Source organism: Cariama cristata, unplaced genomic scaffold (genome assembly GCF_000690535.1).
Source record: "Cariama cristata isolate BGI_N322 unplaced genomic scaffold, ASM69053v1 scaffold14814, whole genome shotgun sequence".
Lineage (NCBI taxonomy): Eukaryota > Metazoa > Chordata > Aves > Cariamiformes > Cariamidae > Cariama > Cariama cristata.
In genome coordinates this window covers 1-23,479 of record NW_009611372.1, presented here as the reverse complement: position 1 = coordinate 23,479, position 23,479 = coordinate 1, and the positions used below count along the sequence as shown (strand labels likewise).

The 23,479-nt window shown below is 39.3% G+C and overlaps 1 protein-coding gene across 1 annotated transcript; it reads left to right on the top strand.

Annotated features, from left to right (window-relative positions):
• Nucleotides 1–2,591: 2,591 nt before the first annotated feature.
• DIRC2 (disrupted in renal carcinoma 2) lies at nucleotides 2,592–21,265 on the top strand (the record flags this gene model as incomplete). The annotated part of the gene is made up of 6 exons (XM_009698232.1): nucleotides 2,592–2,653; nucleotides 3,182–3,450; nucleotides 9,076–9,205; nucleotides 14,363–14,471; nucleotides 15,096–15,163; nucleotides 21,138–21,265. Coding segments are annotated over exons 1-6 (766 nt in total), but the record flags the coding sequence as incomplete, so codon positions are not given.
• Nucleotides 21,266–23,479: the final 2,214 nt, after the last annotated feature.

The window sequence follows — 23,479 nt, the reverse complement described above, 5'->3', positions numbered from 1 at the left end:
AAAGTTAACTTGTTAGCCCTTTTCTCAGGGAAAAGAAATCTTCTTGTGCAGAATAAAACTGAAATAGTGACAGGGAAAAATGCAGTTGCTCTTTGCACCTTTTCGGTAGCAGAAACAAGAAGGAAATCAGGGAGTAACGGAAACAAATGTCTCTTGGTGTTGGAGTAATTTTTAGCTCTGACAGTGTAGAAGAGTAGACTCCTATGGGCTATGAGACCAAAATCTAGTGCAGTGATGATAAGATATTGTAACAAACAGCAAAAAGCCACGAGTACTGTTGTGTTCGTATTTCTCTGTCAGATGGAACAGCTGCTACGTGTGTCTCCCGGAGTAGCAACTTTGCACTGGATTGCATTTTGAATCTCTTGTCTCTGCCTCTCTAGGGAAATGAGTGAAGGATGTGTACAGGAACAATGCAGATAATCTTTTTTTTTCAGGAAAAAGTAGCTTATTTCAAGCCAGTGTTGAAAAACAGATAAAATAAGGTTTAGACTGTTATCATATGCAGAGATATTTGAGGTAGTAGTCTGTATATCAGTGGCAGAGTAGTCTGAAAATAATGTTTATTAACCCAAAGATGTTAGACTTGAAAAATTAAGCAATATGAAGATAGGAGATGCTCTACCGTGGATGATGATGTCAAGCTTGGTCAAAGCCAGAAACACAGAGGGGAAGGCAAATCCATGGGAACAGACAGCACACCAAGTAGGGCAAGGCAGGAGAGAGAACAGCCAGGAAAACACCAACAAAAGAGACCTACAGAGAGAGAACAATTGGTTCTTTCTTTGGAAAGAAGTAAGACAGAGAAGTAATGTAGAATTAAAATTCTGAATTAAGACACTACTTTCTTCCTTTGCATCTGCAAAGTAAAATTAACATCTGTTTCTCCCTCAAGTATAGAGATCAGTTATAGAGCTGTATTCAGATGGTGGAGTTTGATAGACATAATCGAAATCTGAAGTGTAGGTACTTGAAAAGAGTATGTGTAATTCTCACAATATATCAATTGGGGTTTTTGCTTGGGAGTCTGTTTGGGATTTTTTTACAAACTTTTCTTCTTCTACCAGATGAAGTGCCTACATGCCCATAGGCAATGCAGAAGATCTATTGTACTTTTTTCTGATTTTAGTGAGTTTTATTTGCCCTTATGATTTCTATAGAGTAGGAGTATCCGAATTAAAACAGTATTATCATAGTGGTATAAGTGAACAGACATGTTAGTATGGCACCAATAGCTATAAAGGTTATTTTGTGGTGACAGAGTTTTCCTAGCATACAATGACAAAACCACAATTTAAACATTAAGTTCACTTTGGAGCAAGAGGAAATACTGAAATAAAATCTTTATATGTTGCAGTAGTTACCTCACTTGCTACTGAAATGCAGCTGTTTCTGGGGATGTAGCTTAGCTCTGCAAATACCCTGGAACAGTTTAGGATAAGTTTGAGAAACTTATTGTAGTGAGATAATTGGAATGAAAATACCAAAGTGCACAAGGATACCTTGGTTTGTCTGAAGTACACCGAGTTGGAGAGTAACCATAAGGGATTCATGTAATGTGTCCTCCAGAAAACTATACCAGAGCATTATTTAGATAATGTTTTTTATTTATTTTATTGATTTATTTTTGATTTATTTAGAACCATTTTATTTCATTTTATTGGGGGGGCCCAAGTTTAACAAATGTTTAAAAGGCCTGACCATGCCTTGGTGATGTCCATCTGAAGCACATCATGAACAAATAGTAATGAAATCTATCCTCGCTATGTGAACTTAGAAAAAAAAAAAACAAAACCAAAAACTTGCAATTGCTTCTGTTGAGGAGTGGATTTTACTTCTATTCCAGCTCAGAAAGTGTTTCCTTCAGATGGTGTGTAATAGCTCTTTCTTCTTTCCTGTATATTTTTATAATTATTTTTTTAAATTTAATTTCTAATCCATTGAGAATCAATAGCATCTATTCCTTTTTACTGCAATCTAGCTTGTTAATTTGATAAAGAGTCTGTCAGCATTTCTTTTGCATATTTTATTCCTTTGTGTGCTTTAAAGAAATCCTGCTACACTGTATATTATTCAGCCATTTGTGGCTTGAAACATTGCCTAAATGCTAGCTTATGTTTCCCCTTTTTCAGGCCGTAGCTTTTTATGTCTGACAACTCAAGTCTTGCAGCAATAACATCGAGTTCCTGCTATGCTTAGAAAAACACCACCCATTTAAAAATGTCATCTGCCACCATTTTATTGCACAATGGATAGATCTGCTTTGGAGGGTTGCAATGTTTCACTTGCTAGCTCTTTTTTAGACATGAAGTTTTTATGTAAATTCCAAAATGCTTTTGCCTTTCATGGCTGATCACTTTTTGGAAAAGTCAAAGTGGAAGGTTTCTGGCTGACTTCCATGTGTAGAAGAGCCTTCAAAAAGTCCTTTCTGCGTGTACTCATTGCACTAATATTAAGCCAAAGTTTGCAGAGACTTCACTGTTTGGAAGTACTCTCTCTGTTCTGTCACCAGCCTTATCTGTTAAATCCCAATGAGTGTGAAAAATGAGAAAAATCTGGGTTTGCTTCACTGTTTCAACAGTATGTTGAGAATGGCCAGATTGCTGGAGAAGATGATTCTCTTGGAAACCTCAACAGCCCAGCCTCCTCATCTGTAGGCACATAGAGCTCATCTGAGTGTGTAAATAAAAATAAATAATGCAGTGAAAAAATATGCAGAGTATTTTGCTGAAGTGTTTCAATTTTGGATCTGCCATAACTAATTTAAATCTTCTGTTGGGATTTATGCAGGCAAGAGGTCAGGTTTAAGACATTTGTAATTTAAAGCTTTCCTGCTACTACACCTTTTCTACTTTCATATCCTATCATACCTTTTTTCTGCAAATAAAGTCCCTTTTATTCCCTCTTCCTTTCCTGCTTTGAAGAGAACATTTGCTTCTCCATTTATCTGAGGTAATGAGACCAGAGTAGCTCTGGATTCTTTAAATCAGACTAATTGGGCTTCTTTTAGTGTATAGAGTATCCTTTTTTTTGCACAGGAGTTTCATTTCTTTGTGCAGTCACTCCATCTCCAGCACTCAATGTCTTACATGCTTTTTTAATTAAAAAAAAAAAAAGAAAAAAAAAGAGAAAAGCAAGCAATTGTCATCTAAATGACTGTGGTCTCTATTCTCTATTCTAGGCTGATTCATGGAGGGCAGCTGTTAAATGGTTTGGCGGGGCCAACTGTGATGAATGCGGCACCATTTCTTTCCACAACATGGTTTTCTCCAGATGAACGTGCCACCGCAACAGCCGTCGCATCACTGCTCAGTTACCTGGGCGCTGCTGGCGCGTTTCTAGTGGGACCTCTTGTAGTGCCATCTCCTAATGGAACATCTCACCTCCCCCTGGTATCACAGAGCAACACTGAGCACATCAAGGACCGTATTGAGGCTGTGCTGTATGCAGGTGTGATTTACAAGTAAAAATTAAAAAATAATTATAAAAAAAATGTACCTACTTTCATGTGTGTGTTTGGTACTTGTGAACCACTACCCTCTAGTGGCTGGTCTGCACAGACAACAGTTACTGACTGATGAAAAATAATGAAGTGGTAAAATGTTGTACCATCAGAAGGGTTATTTTTTTTTTTTCCCTTTTGTGTAGGAGAGATACACATAGCCTTTTGTACAGATTGATTCCAAATGAAGTATTTCAGTTGTTTGTATTGGCTTATCTTAGGAGAAATATCTTCTAGGAGAGCTTACGCTTTCCCTGAGCTTCCAAACTGTTTTTTGCTTCTTAAATTTCCGTTAAAGACATGTATCCATGACAGGTTGGGTTTTTTCTTTTGTTTCTGTAAGGATGGAAATCCATTAGTATTTCAGTGTTAAAATCTTGCCTGCATTAAATCAACCTTAATTTATGACTTGCATATGCCTTTCAAATGTGATTAGATTATTAGTATTTAAAAATCTAATATTGAAATTAAAACTCAGTAGATCTTGTTTTTAACTGAAACCATGTAATTCTTATGTGGTGAGCAGTTTCAGTGAAGTGGCAACAGTTTAGTGGAAGAAAACACTGATATAAAATTGACCGGATATAACTTAGATTTTATATCCTTGCTCTTTTTCATGCAATGGATTCTACAGCTTTTTGTGTCACTTACAAAAATTAGCAGCAAGCTTTAAGGGAAGAGCATTGCTTAAGTGGCTTAAGAGTCTACGATTTGATTCTTAGTGGATATAAATTGGTATGTCATTAAGAACAGATGAACTTAACCATGTCATGGCAGTTGCACATTTGGTTGGGTTTTTCCACCCTTATAATTGCAGCCTCTGAAATTCAGCCAGGAGTTAGCCCTAGGTGTTCCAGAAGTCTTAAAGTGAGGATAGATAGATAGATAGAGTGTAGTTTATGTCCAGGTTTACGGGATTGAGTTAGTTGTTTGTGATCATTTATTCCTGGATGTTATTCTTGCAGAAATTTTGTCCAGTTAATACTCCTGTTGGGTGAGGGCCACTTTACTGTTAATTTTAAAGAAAGCATAGTAGAAATTGGATCACTATTTCAGCAAGTATTTTTGAGTAACCTACTTATTACTGGACTCAAATGTATTAGAATAACAAGGAAATTTGGGTTTGGTTAGGCCTTTTTCAGAGGTAAATATGATGTTAGACTCCAAAAATCTCATGGCAGATGAAAATGGCCAGTGTGAGAGGAGGAAAAATGAAGGCAAGTCAGCTTTTGTCCTGAGGGGCAGTAGATAAGGGGAGGAAAAATGTAGTGATTAGAGGAGTGCTTTAGCTCTCCCTCTGCAGATTTTCCATGGAGGGAGAAGAATTCATCTGCGTAAAGGAAGTACAATTTTGTGCCTAAAACCATGTTTTGAGTCTGGTAGCACTAGAAACGTTCTTTTCAGCAGCCCATTACATTCACTTTCTCTTCTGTTCTCTTCTGGGAGGTTTTCCTAAGCATTTTCTTCAGAAACTGGGATGGATCTTGCTTGCCACCAAAGTTCAGAGGTGTATCTTGCCTGCCTCATGTCTCAGCACAGCTTTCTGCCTTTCTGAGCCGGCCACAGTTTGGGAACATCCCATAGACCCATTTGTATCATTGGTCCCAGCATAAGATGATCCTACAGCAGCTCTTCAGCTTCCTAGGAAATGTGTTTTGTAGTTCTTAGTTAATATTTGAAAGTGCTTTGAACAGAGGTGGTTTCTTTGTGCAGCTGTGCTTGTCGTGTCATACGGGGTGCATCTTTTTAGGAGCTACATCACCTTTAGCTGCTCAGGCAATGAAAAAGAGCTGGTTCATGGAAGTTATTGGCCTGCAGTGAATCGCAGGTGGCAAAAGGTCCAACTGTTTTAAAATTGGTAGGAACTGTCAAAAAGGAGGTTGCTTTGAATCCCTTGTGTGATGTGTCCTGTCTTTCCTCACCACTGTTTCCCTGGAGAGCTGAAGGAGCAAGGTCCCCACTGTTTGCCTCCCCTGTGCTCTGTTATGCTGGGTGGGCTCCAGAGGTGGAAGGAAGGCTGTGTCGTGGTAGTTGTACAGCTCTGTTCGTCTGCAGACCAAAAAATACCTGGTAGATGTGGTAGAGTACTATGTATCCCCTTAATCAGCTCCGCAGAAAATGATGCTCAAATTGTCTTCACAGTTTACTAGTAAGGATGTTACAGAATGTAGCAGCACGAGGAGCTGGACTTGAATGTCGCGCTTCCCCACTTCTGTAGCAAGTGTGGTCAGGCTTGGTAGGACTTCTCCTTTCACATGCTATGGGAAAGCCAGTTTCACTGGATAAGGACTCTGCATTCCTAACAGAGTTGTGTTTGTGATGGAGCTTGTTGCTTTTGTGTGAGGTGGTGTTAGATAAGCAACCTCTAAAAGTTAGATGATGACTTTTAAAATATGGTAATGGTGCGAACTGTTAACTTGGGATCAGTAGCATGCCAAGAGTGTGCTCATTTTCCAAGGACTTAACCTCAAACGTGATTACGAAGCAATTGCTTATAAACCATTCTGAAATTGCTCTGTTAACTCCAGTCTCTTCTGTGTTTTAGTAAGTTGCTGTTCCTTTATCTCAAACGTGGGCTAAGAGCTCAACTGAATTACCGCAGCCTCTTTCTGTGTCATCTGTGTCGCTGCACGTTCTGGTTCACAGTTGAAATAGTACAGATGTAGCAAATCAGGATTGAATTGTATTATCTCAATCACGTAAGGAAGTTTGAATTATTCTGGACTGCAGCCAGAGCTTTTAGACATGCGCTTTCCTAAATATCAATGTAAAATCAGTATTTGTTTAAAAAAAAAAAAGTATTTGTATGTGTAAAGTGCCCTCATTCCCCCTTTACATTTCAGGACGAGATGGTGAGGAGGGTTTCTGGGTTTGGGTAGGTTTTTTGTGCTATGTGTAGCCTATCTGAAGGAAAAAGGAGGCCTGTGTCTCTGTAAACCTCTTTTTTCTCTTTGGGGCTTACGTTGGCAGCAGGGTGCCTGCTTCCTAAGCTCAGATGCAGGCATCTCTCCACTTTGACAGTCACAGGTCACTGTGGTGTGGTACCCAGCTTTTGTGAAGCATTCCAGATTCACTCCTCCACAAAAGATGTATGCGGCTGTGTTTCTGCACACTAATTTATGCTGACTTGCCTAATTCAGAGTGCTTTGCTGCATCCATTGTGGTGTTTAGAAGCTAGAGCTCCTCTTTTGTGACTGTAGCTCCCTCAGTCTCAATATTGACCTATTTCTTACCTTTTCTTTTTTGCTTACTTTTACTCCCTGTTTACAATCTAAATCTTGTCCTGGGAATGTGTTTTTCTTTATCTAGTCTGGTAGAGTAAATGATGATGGAGATAAAGGTGTGGGTTTCCTAACGAGGAAGGAACACAACATGTAAGAAATCAGATGTGTTTGGCAGTACCTGGACTTCTGAGAGAGATGCAAGTGTGATACACAAAGCTAAGATGGCACTAGTGTCTTTTATTCTTCAATAGAGGGAGCTGCTTTAGTTTCCAAAGTGAACTCTGCTCATTTCTGCATGAGGGCAGTGCTTGCGAGCCAAATTTGTTAGCCTGGAAAGTGGAACACTGGGAAACATTGAAGAGTTGCAAGAAGGTACTACAAGGACTGCATGCTGAATGTAATAATTAAAAAAATAAAAAAAAAAAAAAAGTAGTGTACTATACTGCTCCTGCTGCAGCAATTTGACTGGCAGGAATCTTGAGACAACCCGTAGAAGAGGCCCCAGATGGGCATCTGTAATAAAATATTGCTGTGACTTAAAAAAATAATCAATGTGGTTTACATGCTTTAGAAAAAGACCTAGCCTTTCCTCTTACGGCATTGCAGTATAATAAAGTTAAATAACAAACACCTCGGACAAAGTTTATGGGTTTGTGTGGTCACATTCTTGTTGGCTATACCTGTCTGCAGTCTGAAATCTTCCTTTAATATGTGATTAAAGCGTGCATATGCATATACATATGTATACCTATAAACCTCTATGTAGACCTAGATGCAGTAGAAGGGGATAAACAGCTTTTGGCAAGCCTTGCTTCCCTGTCTGCTATCATAGAATCATTATGATTGGAAGAGACCTCAAAGATCATCCTGTAGTGACAAAGCCTCTCATCCCTTTCTTAGATCTGGGATGATCATTTATGGTCAGTTCTTTATTCACTGCTATTGGTCTCAAAAACAATGTACACAAAGATAGAAATTAATCACTTTTCTGGAGAACAGAGGAGATATAGTGAGAAGGTCTAGTTAAAGTGCCCTTGATCCTCAAAACACGCAATTAGACCACAGCAGGAAAAGAGACACCACGTAATTAAAAATGAATCCTTTAGTATTTGATCATGAAGAATGGCATTGTCACATTCCCGATATGCCTTCAAAAGAAATTTAGTGTAGACTTTTTTCCGATATACCGAATAGAAGCATTCATTTCCCTTCCCCATCTCCAGCTGACCCATTTAGACTCCAAGTGTTATTTACCTTTCAGTTTCCTGAATTTATTTTCTTCTGATTTAGCAGAAGAGCTGGCAAAATGCCATGTTCATATTGATTTATTAAAAAAGAGAAGAAAAAAGAAAATGGATGCAATTGAGTATCCAGCTCTGCTGGAATTTATTTGTGGTGTCGGTGAACACTTCTTTGTTATAAGATCACAGGTTCTTTTAAGATAACACACTTCAGCTATACATTTTTCTCTCCAGCAGCAAAGAATCTTGTTTTCAAAGGGGACAGGAGAAATGTTGGGATTGAGGACTGTGGAGAACATGATATACATTGTAAAAGGCCTGTAAAACAAATTAATTAGACTGACTATGAGTAGAGTTGGTTTTCCTCAGAATGTCTGATCATGGGGTTTGCTGAGTATTTTCTGTGAAGTGCTAATCACTTTGCGAGTTCAGGTCCAAATCTCTGCTATGAAATTTTTCAAAGATCTAGAATACCTGCTGCTGAACAAGAGGAGAATCTGCAAACAGCTGCATTCTCTCCTTTTTCTCCCTCTTACCTGTGCTCTTGCTGTTCCTGAGCCATGGCTGCTCCTATGCTTTTTCTCTTTATATTCTGTTGCCATGTAATACTGTTTGTGTCCAAGATGCTGCCTTGCTTGACCTTTCGTTTGCCTTCATCATCCTGTGTGCCATCATTCCATGCCCTGGGGCTTCCCCAGTCCCATCTGTTTAAAGTCTCTAGCATGCTGTTACCTGCACTGCGTTACTTCCATCATGAGGAAATGCGGCCAGATCTTCATAATGCAGTTCTCTCTAAAGAGAAAAAGGAAAAGCTTTCCTTTTGCTTCACTGAGTTCCCCATGTGTGAGCTTGGTTCTCTGCAGCTCCTGTCACTAGAATGGGCTGCTGGTATCTCCATCTCAAGTCTCCATCTCAATTTGAAATCTTGCCTGGGGAGGAAAAAATAAATTCTCCTTCAAGTTATAGAATTCTGTTATAGAGGGAGCAGTAAAGCGCTTGTGGTAGGATTTATGTTTCAGAGGCTGGCTGATAACAATGCTGTACGAAAATAAGTCTTTCGATGCTAACATCTGTTCTTGGTTTTGTTTTTCTTTGCCCTCTTGTTTAGAATTTGGAATGGTTTCACTGATATTTTCTGCAGCGTTGGCCTACTTCCCCTCGCGCCCTCCATTCCCTCCCAGCGTGGCTGCAGCGAGTCAACGGCTCAGCTACAGGAGAAGTTTTTGCAGACTCTTAAGGTAGGTCCTCATTGGATTTCCGCTTTAAAGCGTATCAGTAACTAACTAAATAAAAATAAGTGTGCTTTAATCTTCTCATTGAGCAAGCAAGTTGGTTTGTGGTACTTTTAAACAAAATAAAATTAAATGTTAATGCTGAGACATAAAAGGATGCTAACTGCTAAAAAGCAGACTTTCAATTTTAAATCATTGGGTACATCTCAAGCCTTCATGCCAGAGTCCTTCAGCATTGACACTGCTTTAGTCATCCTGTTAGCACGGCTTTTCTTGTGCAATGCTTCTATTACATCAGGTTATACAAGATTGTTAACAGTGTGCATACTGCTACGTCTGAGATAACAATTAACAGCACTGGGCATAACTAACTAATAAGCTGCTTTCTTTGCTGCTTCTTATATTGGAATGAATTTGGGATTTGCTTGTCATTCAAAGGAGTATTCAGCTGCTTTCGTTCAGCTGTGGGAGCAATGAATGAACTGTGTGAAACCATTATCTGATGTATTAAATCTCATTAATTGTGTGTCAGAATATGAAGTGGGAATAGGAGAAGTGTCTCCAGATGTGTTTCTGGACAGGTTCAAAAGTGAATTAGTTTCCTTTAAATTTTGGGGTTTAAAAATACAGAAGGTTATAAAGAAAGTGACATATCCAGCTTTGCAATTTCTTCCACTTTGGCTTTTTTGGTAAGACACGGTCCTGCCCCCGCATTGTTTGTACAATGTCTTGTGTAAGGGGAATCTGATCTCAGAGGAACAGCTAAAGCAACTGTAATATTAATGCTGAATAATTGTGGAGGCCTGTGCCCTGTACATGGTGCTTCACAGATGAACTTCTTGGGGCAAAGAAGAACCGCTCCCTTGCTGCCAAGTATGGTTGACTTCACTGGGGGGGCTTCAAACTCTTGCTGTTAATTGTTTTCTTGGGTGATGTAGTGATAGGAGCTGAATCTGTGTACAAAGGGCTGCTTGAAACTTGATAATTGTGGAGCTTTAGACATTTAGTTATTACAGACCTATTGTGGGCTGTACCTTCTAAAAGTATAGAGCCAGCTCAAACAACTCATCCCTTGTGTTTTGTTTTGTGGTTTTTTTCTTTTGTTTTTGGAGGCTTTTGTTTCAGTTTGGGGGACTAAATAGTTGACAAGATGCTTAATCCTGTATGTTCATCCTGGAGCAGGCTGGCAGTTGGGAGAAAGTGTGAGTACAGCTGGCTGGTTAGTCTGCAAAGTGACCTACTCAGGATATTAAAAACTGGCAATTCCTGTAAGGACACTTAGCACACACACTAATGCTGTTACGCACCCAAGCTGGTGTGCGGTGAGACCCTGCCTGAGGGCTGTGTTATAAAAATGTTGCTGTTGAACAGAAAACCAAACAGCAGGTGACTCTGCAGGTGAAATATAGAATTTCTGTTGACAGTACTCCATTTGGGAGCTTTATAAGCATTAGATTACTTGTTCAAAGTGTTGTAAACGCTGGACCTGAGGTACTGGTACGGTCAGGAGGTAAACAGCAAAGCTGGCTTACTATTCACAATCAATGAAACTTAATAAAACAAACTGGATGCTTAAATAATGGGCATAGTTTATAGTGTCTCCAAGAACCAAGAGGGTTTTTGAAATGTGGTCAGGTAGATCATTATATCTCCCTTCCCTCTGGTCTTTATGCATTCCTCCATGCTACCCCTTATCAAAGGAACTTCTTCATTCCTCTGTACATGAAACAATCAACAGCTCATCATTAAACCCACTTATCTTGGGGAGCTTTTCAGCAACAATTCATCAAGCAAGGGGGTTTTATAAAAGAAAATGGTATCTGCCATGCTTCAAGAGAAATCCATCATCTGGTTCATTAGGCTGCTAAACTGTGTTGCCTGCTTAATCTGGGCTTCATAATTCTTGGCACAGGGAGCTTTTCTTTTGACTTAATGGTGTAGACTGAAGGTAATCAGATGAGTACCAGGAAATCATAATTTCCCCTTATTGCAGACTTACCCTCTGGTGTAAGAACGGTGTGTAAGACGTTTAGGACGTGTGTGAGCTGATGGGCTGAGCCAACTATACACCAAAAAACACTCATGAGAATTGAGATGTTCATCAGTTCCCTCTTTGCTCCCCCAGGCTGCAGTTTTATTACTTCAGAATAAAGCTGCGTAGCATAACTGTACTATTGAAGTCATTGACCTTTTTCTGTGGACGCCAAAGGGATCTATCACATTGTTGCAACTCCAGCATTCCTTCATGCCTTCAGCTCCTTGAGCAGTCATCTTCATGAGCTGCCTCTTGCAGAGTTGTATTATACATATCTTCTTAGGGTCAACCATCCCCTGTAGGCTGTTTTTTTGGGACTTGCTTAGGAACTTGGTTCTTCCTCCTGATTTGGAGGATTCCTGCTTATGACAGATTGTAACAATTAGCTGAGCTCTGGTTATCTCCTGATACCAACTCTCTTAGCCTGCAATGGCAGACAACAGATTAGTCATGGTTTGGGAGCTAAGCCCAAATCTTTTAACAGTGTATCGCACATTGTGACAAGTGTAGTTTGAATTTCCATTAGAAAAAGTACGGTGCCCTTTCTCAGTTTCTTGCGTGAAGCAAATAGGACTTTTTTTTTCCCCCCTCCTATTTCAAAATATACCACAAACTTCCATGGAAAAAATTCTAATACAAGTAAGTAGTTGGTAACTCTTAAAATCTGTGTTAAGAAAACATGTCGTGACTTTTGCTTTGAAGTAATGAGACGCTTTTAGCCAGTTACATGCCTTTTATATTTTCAAGGAACTGTGAGCAATTTTGAAATTTTGTAACAGGTTTTTTGTGCATCATTATTTCTTTAATGAAACTTTCATATGATGTCACCATCCAGTGATGGAAGCTGTTTAGAGTGTGCCTGATGTTAACAGACACTGGCAAAGTTATTCTGAAAATGCTGACTGACTTTGACAGGACTGCCCTCTAAACCCGCCTGTCTTACAGATTCTAGTGGCGTTAAGTAGGTTTAACAAAAAAACAGAAGAAAAAGGCAATTCTTATTCCAGCAGAATGGTTTAACAGAGAGGCTAATGCTGATATCCTGTCATAAGGGCTGATATGATGGAAAACAGTGTGGGTTCACCAACTGATGGTGTGACAGACAGCACATTTTTCTATTTTCAGTGGAGCAATTGCAAAATTGCAAAAACAAATACAAGTGACTGAAACCATGAAAAATGGAGCTGCTGCTCAAGATGTATGTTTCAAATAGCTTTAGCACTTAATGTAGCCAGTGCTAGCTATTGCTGGACAAGGGGACAGAATGACATCTGGTGATCGGTGCCACTTTGTCACTGCCATGCAGCCTTTCTCCTGGTCACCTTCCTTATTCCAGAGACTAGGCAGACTGGCAGCCTCTGTCACTGGAAGATGTCATGATGCAGAGCTGGTTCTCTAATACTGGTTCTAGGAGTTGGACATGGCACAGAGCAGCTATTCCACGTGCTAGTCTGTCTCGTTGCTTGAGTTACAGAAGACAAATATACCACAGGACATCTCAGTCAAGTAAGTTACAAGGTACTCACCCCCTCAAAAGTAGCTTTTTAATGAAGATGAAGTTCAAATAGCCAAAGATTTCGAATATTGAGCAAGCGTTATTTCAGAAGACTGCATTCAGACTTGTTCCCTTTTTGCAATCTATGAGATGGCTATATAATGTCCATGCAAAATGGGCACTTCCCCTTTTGTTTTATTCTACAGATGTTGAATTAGCTTTTACATGGATAGAATTAAATAGCATCAGAAAACCTGCCTTAAGCAATGCCAAGATGATACAAGATAGACTAGGGTAAGTATAGCATTCTTAAGAGAGAAAAAAAGTTGTCAGGAAGACAGCAAATGCTTTAGTGTTCAGAGAAATATAAGCAGTGTGTAGAAGAGCTGAAAGTTTGGGAGTTGTTTTTCTTTGCATGAAAAAATAAATCTGACGTGAATGATATTGAAAGAGGAGGATATGTTCATGTGATAAAATGTGTTATTCGAGAAGAAGATGTGTGAAAAAGAACGGTGAAAAAAAACACTGGCTGCTGTGCTGTGAGTGGATCTTCTAGGGGAGTAAAACAGTGTAAGCTGCAAACCTCTGAATGTTTTGCAGCGTATTTGAAGCTCTTTTTCTCCCTCTTGGCTTTCGTAACCATGTGCTATCAAATTGCTGCTGCATGCCAAGGAACTGGTACTGATCAGGATCAATTTTATGTAAATTGTTTGGGAATTGAGGGGAGGTGTACATTTTGTGGTTACACAGATAGCCCATGGGATAACCTTGGAATTGCTGTAAAATCACATCACTTTAAAATATCACTGTTGCAGAGTCCAAAGCGTATTTTCTGTTTTTATTCCCAAATTGAAACATTTTTGAGGAAAAGTTGGATGTCTCTTAGCAAAGATTTCACATTTGCTCTCAGTTGCAGTGGGTGGGTAGGAGAAATTGGTGATGGTATTTGTCTGCCAACTCCTGTTTAGTTGTGTACGATGAAGACGATGACACAGCTTTGACTGCTTCATCTTCACTGAAGGCTGAATAATTTTAATTGGGAGGAAAAAGCAAACACATTGACTATTTAGAGCAGAATATTATACTTGTCTCTGTTTTTTGACAGTTCAAACTGTCAAAATTTTCCACTCTTGCAACTGTACCCATCTCATTCCCAGACTTCTCCCTGCCTTTCAGCAAAATAAAGAGAGGTAAAACAGTTTTTTTTTAAAAAAAAGTACCATTCAAAAAGTATGAATCTCTGATTTTTATTCTTGAAATACACTTTTTGTCATTTAAATTAGTGCTTATTGTTCCTAACATACACTTAGGCTAAGCAGGTTGCCCATGCATTGAAGAAATGCAGAAATGAGAAACACATGAGCCCAGCGTGTTACAAAAATCTTTGAATTATGTAGAGAGACTGACTTTTTTTATTATCACAGTACTAAGGCAGTAACATCTCAACCACTGGAATTTCAGTGACATGGCCGGATACCTTTCTTGTTTTTCCTGGCTCAGTCTTCCTTCAGACCTCTGCTATTTTTCTTGATGGGTGGAATATAGATTCTAGAGTGTCATTTACTCTAGCAGCTAATCCTGGTGCAATTTTTAATATAAGCTGCAGCTAATTGCATATGTTTTGTCTTCACAGCAATTTCCGATTCTTGATGATTGCTTTAGCTTATGCTATACCACTGGGTGTTTTTTCTGGCTGGTCTGGTGTTCTGGATTTGATATTAACGCCAGTTCACGTAAGCCAAGTAAGTATCTCCTGACTGATAATCAGCAGCTATTTTGCAAGTGGCATGTTTTTATTTTGCACTAGCATACAATTTTATCACTTTTTTTATGTTTAAGCTGCTATTAATACATATGGACTACTCTTCTCCTGAAATTTAAACAAAATAAACTGTAGCTTTGGCATCCCAAACTGTCACGATTCTCCCTGCTGACTCTCCACTAGCAGTGGATATTTTCAGAACTGTATGCACCTTTTGACAACAAACAAGATGCAGGTAAACAAATGGGAGTATTGTTGGCTGCTGCATCTTTAACTAAAGAAAATAATTTTTACCAGGTGGAAAAGCTGAAGTGGGGAGAAGAGGATTTCTAAGTTTTTGGTAGACTATTATAAGAATCCAGAGGACATTACTCAGATGCTATAAAGAGAGGTCACATTTAGGGCATGGGCTACTTAGTCATACTTTCTTTTAGTGAATTTATTTTCCTTTGAATATCCTAGAAAAGGTCTTGCACTTCAGGTTGTTGTGAGGGGCTGTTGCTAGCAGTTTGCAGCTCCTGCACACGTTTTGTTTTGAATGTAACATCATCTTATTTTCTCAGCTTTAACACATTTCTCTGTTTTGTTTTTTTTTTCCTGTCAGGTAGATGCAGGCTGGATTGGATTTTGGTCTGTAGTTGGAGGTTGTGTTGTTGGCATAGCAATGGCAAGGTAGGAATAATTTTAAGTTCTTCTCCATTTCTTCAACTGTGATTGTCATTTAGCTTATACTCAACATAACTTATTTTCTCTCATCTTCTAAAAACTTGAAATGGAAAATGCATTCTGGGGTTATGATGTGTTTCTTGTAGAGCAATAATTTGTATATTCCATGTTAGTGGTAGTTGGGGGTTGAGAACTCCACATGCATATACCTCAATTTGGCAAGTCATACTGTTACTCCTAACAAGTCCTTCCTGTATGCTTCTAAACATAGTTCTTCTGAATTCAGCTGCCTTTTATGAAGGAGAAGCCATTGTAGCACATTTGGAAAGCATTGAAGAAATTAGCATCTGTCTCCTTCCATCAATACTTTTGGGCATATTGATTCACGAAGAGATATTGGGAATGTAGCACAGGCAGCCTATTGACAATAATGTTACGTTCCTCCGCAGACAAATGAGTCTGGGCCCATTTTGGCCAGGTTGCTGGATTCTTATACGACCTAACTATTTTTTGCTGTCGCAGAGTCGATCAGGTTGGAAGAAACCTCTGGGATCATGGAGTCCAACCTTTGTCCTAACACCACTATGTCAGCTAGGCCACGGCACTAAGTGCCATGTCCAGTCTTTTCTTAAACACCTCCAGGGATGGCGACTCCGCCACCTCTCTGGGCAGCCCTTTCCAATGCCTAATGACCCCTTCTGTGAAGAAATGGCTCCTCATTTCTAGCCTGAACCTTCCCTGATGCAGTTTCAGATTATGCCCTCTTGTCCTATCACTAGTTGCCCGGGAGAATAGGCCGACCCCAACTTTACTACAACCTCCTTTCAGGTAGTTGTAGAGAGTGATCAGGTCTCCCCTCAGCCTCCTTTTCCCCAGTCTAAACACCCCCAGCTCCCTCAGCCGCTCCCCATCAGACTTGTGCTCCAGACCCTTCACCACCTTCGTTGCCCTTCTCTGGACTCGCTCCAGCACCTCAAGGTCTTTCTTGTAGTGAGGGGCCCAGACCTGGACACAGGACTTGAGATGTGGCCTCACCAATGCTGAGTACAGGAGGACGATCACTGCCCTGGTCCTGCTGGCCACACTACTCCTGATACAAGCCAGGATGCCATTGGCCTTCTTGGTCACCTGGGCACACTGCTGGCTCATGTTGAGCCGGCTGTCAACCAGCAGCCCCAGGTCTTTTTCCAGTTGACCACTTTCTCACCACTCTTCCCCCAGCCCATAATGCTGCATGGGGTTTTTGTGGATGAAGTGTAGGACCTGGCACTTGTTGAACCTCATAGAGCTGGTCTCAGCCCATCTATCCAGCTTGTCCAGGTCCCTCTGCAGAGCCTTCCTACTCTCCAGCAGATAGACACTCCCACCCAACTTGGTGTCATACGCAGATTTACTGAGGATGCCCTGCATTCCAATGTCCAGATCATCTATAAGGATGTTAAACAGAACTGGCCCAAAAACTGAGCCCTGGGGAACACCGCTAGTGACCAGCCACCAACTGGATTTAGCTCCATTGACCACAACTCCCTGGGCCCAGACTGTACTGCTATGGGCTACAGTATGGGTGTACCTATGCTTTTTATATATCCAAACACAGCTTTCTCTGGCCGTCAGAAATGCTGATGATGTGGGGAGCAGAAAAGCAAGAAATGGATTGCCCTTCCAAAAGACTGCTGTTTTTTCTTTGTTGAGATCCCCTTTGAAAAAAGGGTGAGGGGAGGGAGAAAAAGTCTTTCAGAAGGTACTTGAGCAGTGAGTTTGTAAGACTGATTAAAACCAATTACTTGTTCCCCTTGCATCGGGATATCTAAGCATTCTCTTGGCTTCTCTGTGTCCACTCTTTAGACTCCAGTTCTTCAGTGAGTTTAGCACAAGTGCAGGGGTCTGTCATCGTTGCAGTCATTGTGGGATTGTGGACCCAGAGAGGCATCTTTTTAAGACAGAAATTGAAGCTCTTTTTTTCACTTGCTGTGCACCATCAGAGTACAAAATGCATAAAGAAATGTGAGATTTCTTATCCTGACATTTTGCAGGCTGCTTAGCAACTGTGATGGAGGGAGAGGAAAAAACTCCTGACCTAGGGAAAAGAAACAAGCGCTTCCCTCCTATCTGCACCAGATGCAGGCCAAAGGACTTAATTTGTTGAAACAAAGTTCACACCCTGATTTCCTCTAAAAAGTGTTGCTTTTGACTAGCTAAGCTCAGGTACGAGGTTTTCTTTCTGAGGGAAGTAGATGTTTAAAACCAACTGCTGTAAATGACACAACTGCCATAGCAGGTTACATGTTGAAGCAGGTAGTGTGCCAGTTTAATCTTTTCCATCATGAATTAATCTCTGGTGTATTTGCAACATTTCAATAGCAGAGAGGCACCCTTAGCAGCTCACTTAACTTTTGTTAGGAGAGAATCTGCTGACTGAATGCCAACATGCAAATCTCAATCTTTATGGTAGATTAATCTATTTAATATATTGCCTGCATTAAATTTCAGGAAATGCTGACAGTCTCTTTAACTGCTTCAAAATTTATTTCAAACCTTGTTGAATACTAGTATTTTGTAGCATTCAGAGCTTTACTTTTGAGTAAATTAAGAAAATACCAACAGTCTGTCTCCAAATATGTCTTTCTAACTTGGGCGATACACAGTTCAAATGGGAGGGTTTGCGTACAGAAAGGGAGGGAGAAGGTGATTTGTCACTCCTGATGGATGACTCTCCCTTCTAGGCCTATTCAGCATTTATCTGTGTAGGGTTGAATCAATGATGAGTCTGACTGTAATCTGCTGAAAGTTGTAATTAGGAAAATTAAGTAATGATTCTTGTCAAGGCTGACAAGTTGATGTATTTCAGTGTCAGAACTGTGATTTGCCAAGCAAGCAGCTCTCTCCCTTAACCACCTCTCAAGAAGCTGTTGGGTTTTGGTTTGTTTATTTTTTCCCCATAATATTTTTTTTGCTGATTTCTCAAGGCAAAATTGGTGCGGTTTAGGAATTTGCTCTTTCCATTTTTGTCAGTGCAGATTCCAGCATTAAGAACTGTAACAACCTGAGCCTTGCTCTGGAGCATTTGATCATTTTGCATGTCACAGTGGGCATTAAATCATCTATATTTAAAGTAATGCCCAGTTTGGAAAATTGTTTATCTATCTCATTTTCAAAATGGTGCAAGTTTTCTTCAGCACAATACATAAATCTTCCTGCTCTCCGCCCACTGCTGTCCCGATAGCCGTGAACTTAGATATGTTTAGCTAATTTGTGTGATGCATTTTTATAATTGAAAAGCCTGGGCTATTTTAGGCAGCTGGCAGGTGCTGTACCCTTTGCTGGCAGCTTTCAAATGATACTGGTTTGAAGAAAAGCAGTGTCAAAGAGCGACATTCATATCCTTGCATGGAAATGTAAATCTATTCTCTCTTTTCAGATTTTTTTTTTGCCACATTTGCTAATGATCATAGATATTTCTGAGGTTTTGTCCTCCACAGCTCAGTTTTTCTTCCTGCTTTTAACCTGCAGTGTAGTTAAAATGCTGAAACTTTATGATAAGGTGATAATTTCCTTAGCAACAGACAGTGTTGTCAGCAATGCAGGTTTGTGATTTTAACCATAGGATCCAGCCTAGGGCTGGACTTGCTGGGTTGCAGGAGACTGTTACCAGCAGTAGGCTCAGAGGCCTGTGTCTGCATAAGTGTACACCTTCTGTCCTGGTGTGCCTACTTTTTTAGCAGCTGCAGACATCCCCTTACATGCTAGATGATGAAGAAGGATTTAAACAGAACAGAGAGTTTTGAAAGCAGATACTGGGGTCAGAGGATAAAAATAATTTCTCTCATTTTTTGATTGAAACAAATATTCTGAAGAGTTGACTGGATTTACAGTCGTCTTTATTCTGCTATAACCGGACAAGATGCAGAAGTCCCTCGATTACCAAGTTCAGACTGGTTTGCTGTGTCATTTTTTCCCATTATTTCTATTGCTGGCTGAATTCAGTAGCTTCATAAACCTTTACGTTTGTATTTGACCCTTCTGGAGTCCTGTGATATCTCAGAGCTCCTTGGAGCGCACTGCTACTACTGATACCCAAACCAGGATGTTTGTGTCAAAAAGAGTTGTGGCTGCTCGGTAAAGGTAGATATTTGCTCCACTTAACTATCTTGAATGGTTTAGTTGTGTATCATCCTCCCATCCCCACACATCTGTGGTGGTAGGATAGAGATGGAGGACCCCCTAGAGATCCCTTCCGCACCTCTTGTCTGTGAATGTCCCCAAAGATTGGTATTTCTTTCATTTCATTAGATGGGATATATGTAACTGCTTTTGCCTGTAAAGAGAGAGAATAGTGATGTTTACCAGCAGGCAAAGTGGGGAGTCTGTGTGGAAGAAGCCAAAAGTTTGCACTTTGAGATGCTTCTGAGAAGCTTTTAAAATTGCTTATTTTGACCCCAGTGATCCCAAAGAATAATTAAAGAAACTGGCAAACCACTGAGAAGAGGTGATCCTGATTGCTAGATTTAGATTGTCAGAAAAAACAACAGTAGCAGCTAACCTCTGACTAATAGAAGATTAATGCATAAGCCACTTGGAACACTGCAGTCATAAACTTTTAAGATTATATGCAGCATTGATCTTCCTCTACTGCTTATTGAATTACTTGCTGCTAAATTCAATGTGGAATTAAAGCACAGGGAGAATCAAAATAAGAGGAAAGAAGTTTTTGGTTTTTTTTTTCAGTTTGCCTTTTTTTTTTTTTATTCCATTTCTGGTACATCTCTTATGGTGTATGTACAGCTAGGCTTCCTAGTTCTCAAAATGTTGGTAGCATTATCTGTTTTATTAAGTAAGCTATATGGTATCTGCCTGTAAAGTGATCTTTGTAAGGGGAGAGAAGACAGTTAGCTGACAGATGGGACAGGTTTCATCATGGACCAACCTAGGTGGATTGTGCTGCTGTTAGCCTAGTCAAGGTAGGAGGCTGTGAGGGCAGAAGTCATTCTTTAGACATACATACCTAACCCATCCAGCCCAAAATCACATCTCCTAAGCAGGAGGTTATAGAAAATTACTAGTGGATAAATGACATTGCCTTTTCTAATACATCTTTTTAGTAGCTTTGTTGAAATCCCTTTTGAAAAGAGCAGTTGCACTGATAATTATGCCATGTGAGCACTGCTGAAATGCATTATGTCTCCTTGAAAGAAAAAGAAAAAAAAGATGAAAAAACCAATTGTACCATCAGGTGGTATAAAGATCATATTTCCCTCTGTGTAACAGCCAGTCTGCCCAAGGACTTGTGGGGCTGTCCTCCCCCAGGCTGTCAGTGGGGCATGTGTAGGAGAGGAGTGGCACCAAGCATTTGGTTTCTGGAACATTTCAACCCGAAACAGCCACTGGCAGAGCAACTACCTGTATAAAGAGTTCCTCCTTTGCCTAAGCCACCGAGAACTTTGTTGCCAGTGCATCCGAGGGTTCAAAAGCTGTTTCTTGTCATCTTCGATCTAGGGATTCTGGTATTTGGAGTTTTGTCATTTCCCACAGGAATGAATCTTGACGCTTAACTATGTCTTGAATGAAATGCAGCAGCCTCCTCATATGCTAATTGAGTGGTGTGTCTGCCAAGGGAGACTGGCAAACGCTGACAAAACAGCGATGTAAGTAGTGGTGTGATGTTGTGTCCAACAAATGCAGAAGAAAAAAACCTCTTCCTGTATACCAAGTGTTTTCAGTTGATGCCTTGAGAATTGTTCTGGTTTGGTTGTTATTTTGTGACAGCTAAAAAATCCATGACTCTTCCACTTGACAGCTAGAAATATCACCATTCTATAAAAATGCCTTTTTCTCTATTTCTGAAAATGAGAAACGATTTTTAAATTGTTTTTATAGTCTCCAAAATGTTTAATGATAATGTACTGAATTAATTGTCAAGCATCACATTTAAATAATAAGAAAATCAGCATTTGTACTGCTCTGATCTGTGCTTTTATTTTAGATTTGCAGATTTTATCAGGGGCATGCTGAAGTTTATACTGCTGCTGCTTTTATCTGGAGCAACGTTAGCATCAACCTGGTTCACTCTCACCTGTCTAACTAGTGTTACTCATCTGCCTTTAACCACAGGTATTGGCAATTATTTTCATTCCTATTATTTATAACTGTTATTGCAGGCAAATATTTGCAGTCTTAAATCAACTGTTTTATAATGTGGTTTGGTATCTTTAGTAATACAGTAGTTTTACCAAGACAAAAAAAAAAAAAGGTTTAGAAAACCTGTTGAACCTGAAATATCTTTAGCAGCTTTGAATAACTTCATTAAAGGATTAAAAACTAACAAAACCCAGTAATAAGAACCCAGAATATACATTTAAAATTGATTTTGGGACTGAGTGTTTTTCTGTTTTGAGTGTTTGGGAATAACAGAGATGAGAAACCAAGAAAAAGTAGATGAACGGGAGTAAAGTTGTGTATAAGAAACAGTGATATGTCTGGAAATTTAAGGTTTTGAATCTTACATTGATTATTGGAAACGTGGTGCAGTTCAAACCAAGGTGACCCATAGTATTTTCAGCCATCTAAATCTATGCCTGCAGTGTGCTGTCCTCTTTTGCACCTGCATGCAGGTTCAGGGAAATCTTCCAGCCCAAAATTAACTCAGACTGCGCCTCAAAAAGACAGGAAAAAAAGCTGTTGGCAGGAGTGAGGGAAAAGCTCAGAGGTCTACTCAAGCTGCCAGTGAGATGTACCCTTAGTTGAAAATTAGCACTGCTTAGTTCTTAAAAATCTGTCCTTCACCTTAACTATCTGCACCAAAGGACTGATCCACCTGTGATTCCAAGACCTTCAACAGAGTAATGAGTTACAGTAAAACTAAGCCATTGAGATTTTTAAAAACATTCATTTATTAAAGAATTCTGTAAATCCATTTTAAGTAAAATGCCATCTTTGCTATAGGCAAGTTTATGCATTACAGGAGAAATGAAAATTGGGTTTTTTCCCATGTATTAATAAAGAGCTTGGTGTGGAAAGCAGTATATAAAATACTGGTTTATTCAAATTAACTTTGAGTTTCAGTAAGTGTCCTTGGTGCATTGCATATGTCACAACTATAAACTAAAGTGGGTACAGCAAATTGAAATACATGATCAATTCAGGAGAAACACCATCTGGATGGATAGGTCAAATTTGTGATTTATCTTGAAATTTCAACTTTTTAAAAAAAATCTGCTTAAATAAAATGTAATTTAATCAATAAACAAATCAAATTTCATGGTGGCTATTGTCATACCAAATGACTACACTTTTCCATCAAATCTAAAATAAATGCAATAAAAGCTTATTTCTTGTGCTTGCCTCCTTTGTCACTACAAGTCTGCAGTAATGTAAATTTTTACAGTAACTCTATCCTCTGAATTGATGCAATAAGCCAAACGCATAAATGTCCCTTCAAGTCTATGCATAAGAATGAAGCAGAGAGGTTTCAAGAGGTGAAAGTCATTATGTATGTACTCACCAGTGATCCAAAACAAAACTGATGGAGCTCTGTCCCTGATTTCATTTTATTTTTTGTAAAGAATTTGGCATGCAACATATGTTCTAGGAGAATTCTTACTTGTTTATAGCATATAGGTGCATTATGGTTGGTTTTTTTTGGAAAGGTGATCCACTGTCAGGGCATAAAAGTATGTAAGGTATTCGGAGTTTGATGTAAAGTATCATAAACCAGCATCCCTTGATAAAAATCTAGGGATTGCGTTGTTCTTTTCATGCAGTATTTGTTGCTTTTAAAATGGATGATTCCTTAGATTGAGTTGTAAATTATATTTTAGAGTTTTCTGCTGTGCTGTTCTTATATATGTCACTGTAAATGCTGAACCCTTTTCTATAAAACACAAGCTTATTTTGAATAGAAATGCCAGCAATATGGTACATTTCTCAGAAAAAAGGCAATCTAAAGCATCAAGGCCTAATGTGCAGCCACCAAATAAGATCTTTTTGTTTTTCTTCTGTGGCATAATGTTTAAACTTTATAGATAGGCAAGGGAGTTTCATATCAGCCTTTTCTCATTAAAGTTCATATAAAATAGATGTAATGCGCCTGTTCAATTTAGATCCTTGTACACAGAAAAGCAGTGGTATATCTTTATGAAATACGCTGTTATGGATGAAAACACACAAGCTATTTAAGCTAATTTATAGGACTTCATGCTAGATTATTCTTCAATGTAATGATGCAATATGATGATGACCTCTGCATTCCACAGTAATTGGGAGAAACGGTACATTTGAATTGGTTTGGATGAACTACTTTTTTTTTTTCTTCTTTTAATTAAAAGT